Raw genomic sequence first — 1,864 nt, forward strand, 5'->3', positions numbered from 1 at the left:
GGGGGTGGGGGGGGGACAATACATTTGAGGATTAGACCAAAACTTTTACATAATGCACTAATTCAGATCAGAGGTTCAGGTCTTTGAGGACCAACCTTCAGTTTCCTCCTGGCGTTGAACTTCTTCAGACATTCGACTGTTTCCTGTCTGTGCATACAGGACGCCACCGTGGAGCGATGCTGGGAGGAAGAGTATCATCATCATCATCATCATCATCCTCATCATCATCATCATCCTCATCATCATCATCCTCATCATCATCATTCTCATCATCATCATCATCATCCATCCATCATCATCCTCATCCTCATCATCCTCATTCTCATCATCATCATCCTCATCATCATCATCCTCATCATCCTTATCATCATCATCCTCATCATCATCATCCTCATCATCCTTATCATCATCATTCTCATCATCATCCTCATCATCCTCATCATCATCCATCCATCATCATCCTCATCGTCATCATCCTCATCATCATCCTCATCATCATCATCCTCATCCTCATCATCCTCATCCATCCATCATCATCCTCATCATCATCATCCTCATCATCATCATCCTCATCCTCATCGTCATCATCGTCATCATCCTTATCATCATCATCCTCATCATCATCATCCTCATCATCATCCTCATCCATCCATCATCATCATCATCCTCATCATCATCATCCTCATCATCCTTATCATCATCCTCATCATCATCCTTATCATCATCATCCTCATCATCATCATCCTCATCATCCTCATTATCATCATCCTTATCATCATCATCATCCTCATCCTCCTCATCATCATCATCCTCATCATCATCATCATCATCATCCATCCATCATCATCATCATCCTCATCCTCATCCTCATCCTCATCATCATCATCATCCTCATCATCCTTATCATCATCCTCATCATCATCCTTATCATCATCATCCTCATCATCATCATCCTCATCATCATCATCCTCATTATCATCATCCTTATCATCATCATCATCCTCATCCTCCTCATCATCATCATCCTCATCATCATCATCATCATCCTCATCATCATCCTCATCATCATCATCATCATCAGGATGAAGAGCCTCACAGAGATCCAGGGGTGTTTCAGAGCTTCAGCAGCCGTGATGCGTTTCGCTGGGTTGATGGTTAACATCTTGTTAATGAGATCTTTGGCTTCAGGAGTCACTGTGTCCCACTCTGGAGAAGGAAACTAGGAGACAAGGAGAGGAAGCAAGTGAAGGAGTCCAGAGAGGAGACAAAGAAAGTAAGGAGACAAGGCAAGGAAGGAGGAAAGAAGATGATGATGACAAAGAGACAAGTAGACGAGGAGAGATGAAAAAAAGACAAGGCAGTAACAAAAGGTACACTGTCACATGACAGAGGTGATGAGTCACATGACCTACGTCGTAAGCTCCAGCTTTGATCTGCTGGTAGAGACGATGTTGATCTTCATCCCAGAATGGAGGATAACCGACCAGTAAGATGTAGAGAATCACACCTGAGAGAGAGAGAATAAAACACCTGAGAGAGAGAATAAAACACACCTGAGAGAGAGAGAGAGAGAGAGAGAGAGAGAGAGAATAAAACACACCTGAGAGACAATAAAACACACCTGAGAGAGAGAGAGAAAGAATAAAACACACCTGAGAGAGAGGGAGAGAGAATAAAACACACCTCAGAGAGACACTAGAGACAGCAGAGACAGTAGAGACAGTAGAGACGTGTCTCACCACAGGCCCAGAGGTCGACTGCTTTCCCGTACGGATCCTTCCTTAAAACCTCTGGAGACAGATAACCTGGAGTCCCCGCAAAGCCTGTAAACACACACACACACACACACACACACACACACACA

General features: G+C 43.7%; 1 protein-coding gene across 1 annotated transcript in view; it reads right to left on the reverse strand.

The window, feature by feature from the left end:
* The window catches only part of LOC111669788 (calcium/calmodulin-dependent protein kinase type II subunit alpha), a 7,793-nt gene that overhangs the window by 5,330 nt on the left and 599 nt on the right, over positions 1–1,864 (reverse strand). Inside the window, exons 2-5 of the mRNA XM_087179299.1 lie at positions 1,740–1,823; positions 1,413–1,507; positions 1,097–1,219; positions 96–179 (exon numbers count right to left, since the gene is read on the reverse strand). Coding sequence (XP_087035425.1) covers positions 96–179; positions 1,097–1,219; positions 1,413–1,507; positions 1,740–1,823 — 386 coding nt within the window. The remainder of the gene's footprint in view (positions 1–95; positions 180–1,096; positions 1,220–1,412; positions 1,508–1,739; positions 1,824–1,864) is intronic.

The sequence above is a fragment of the Seriola lalandi genome, unplaced genomic scaffold (assembly GCF_002814215.2).
Source record: "Seriola lalandi dorsalis isolate HSWRI2012SDOR001 ecotype SW California unplaced genomic scaffold, Sedor1 jcf7180002054818, whole genome shotgun sequence".
In the NCBI taxonomy this organism is placed as follows: Eukaryota; Metazoa; Chordata; class Actinopteri; order Carangiformes; family Carangidae; genus Seriola; species Seriola lalandi.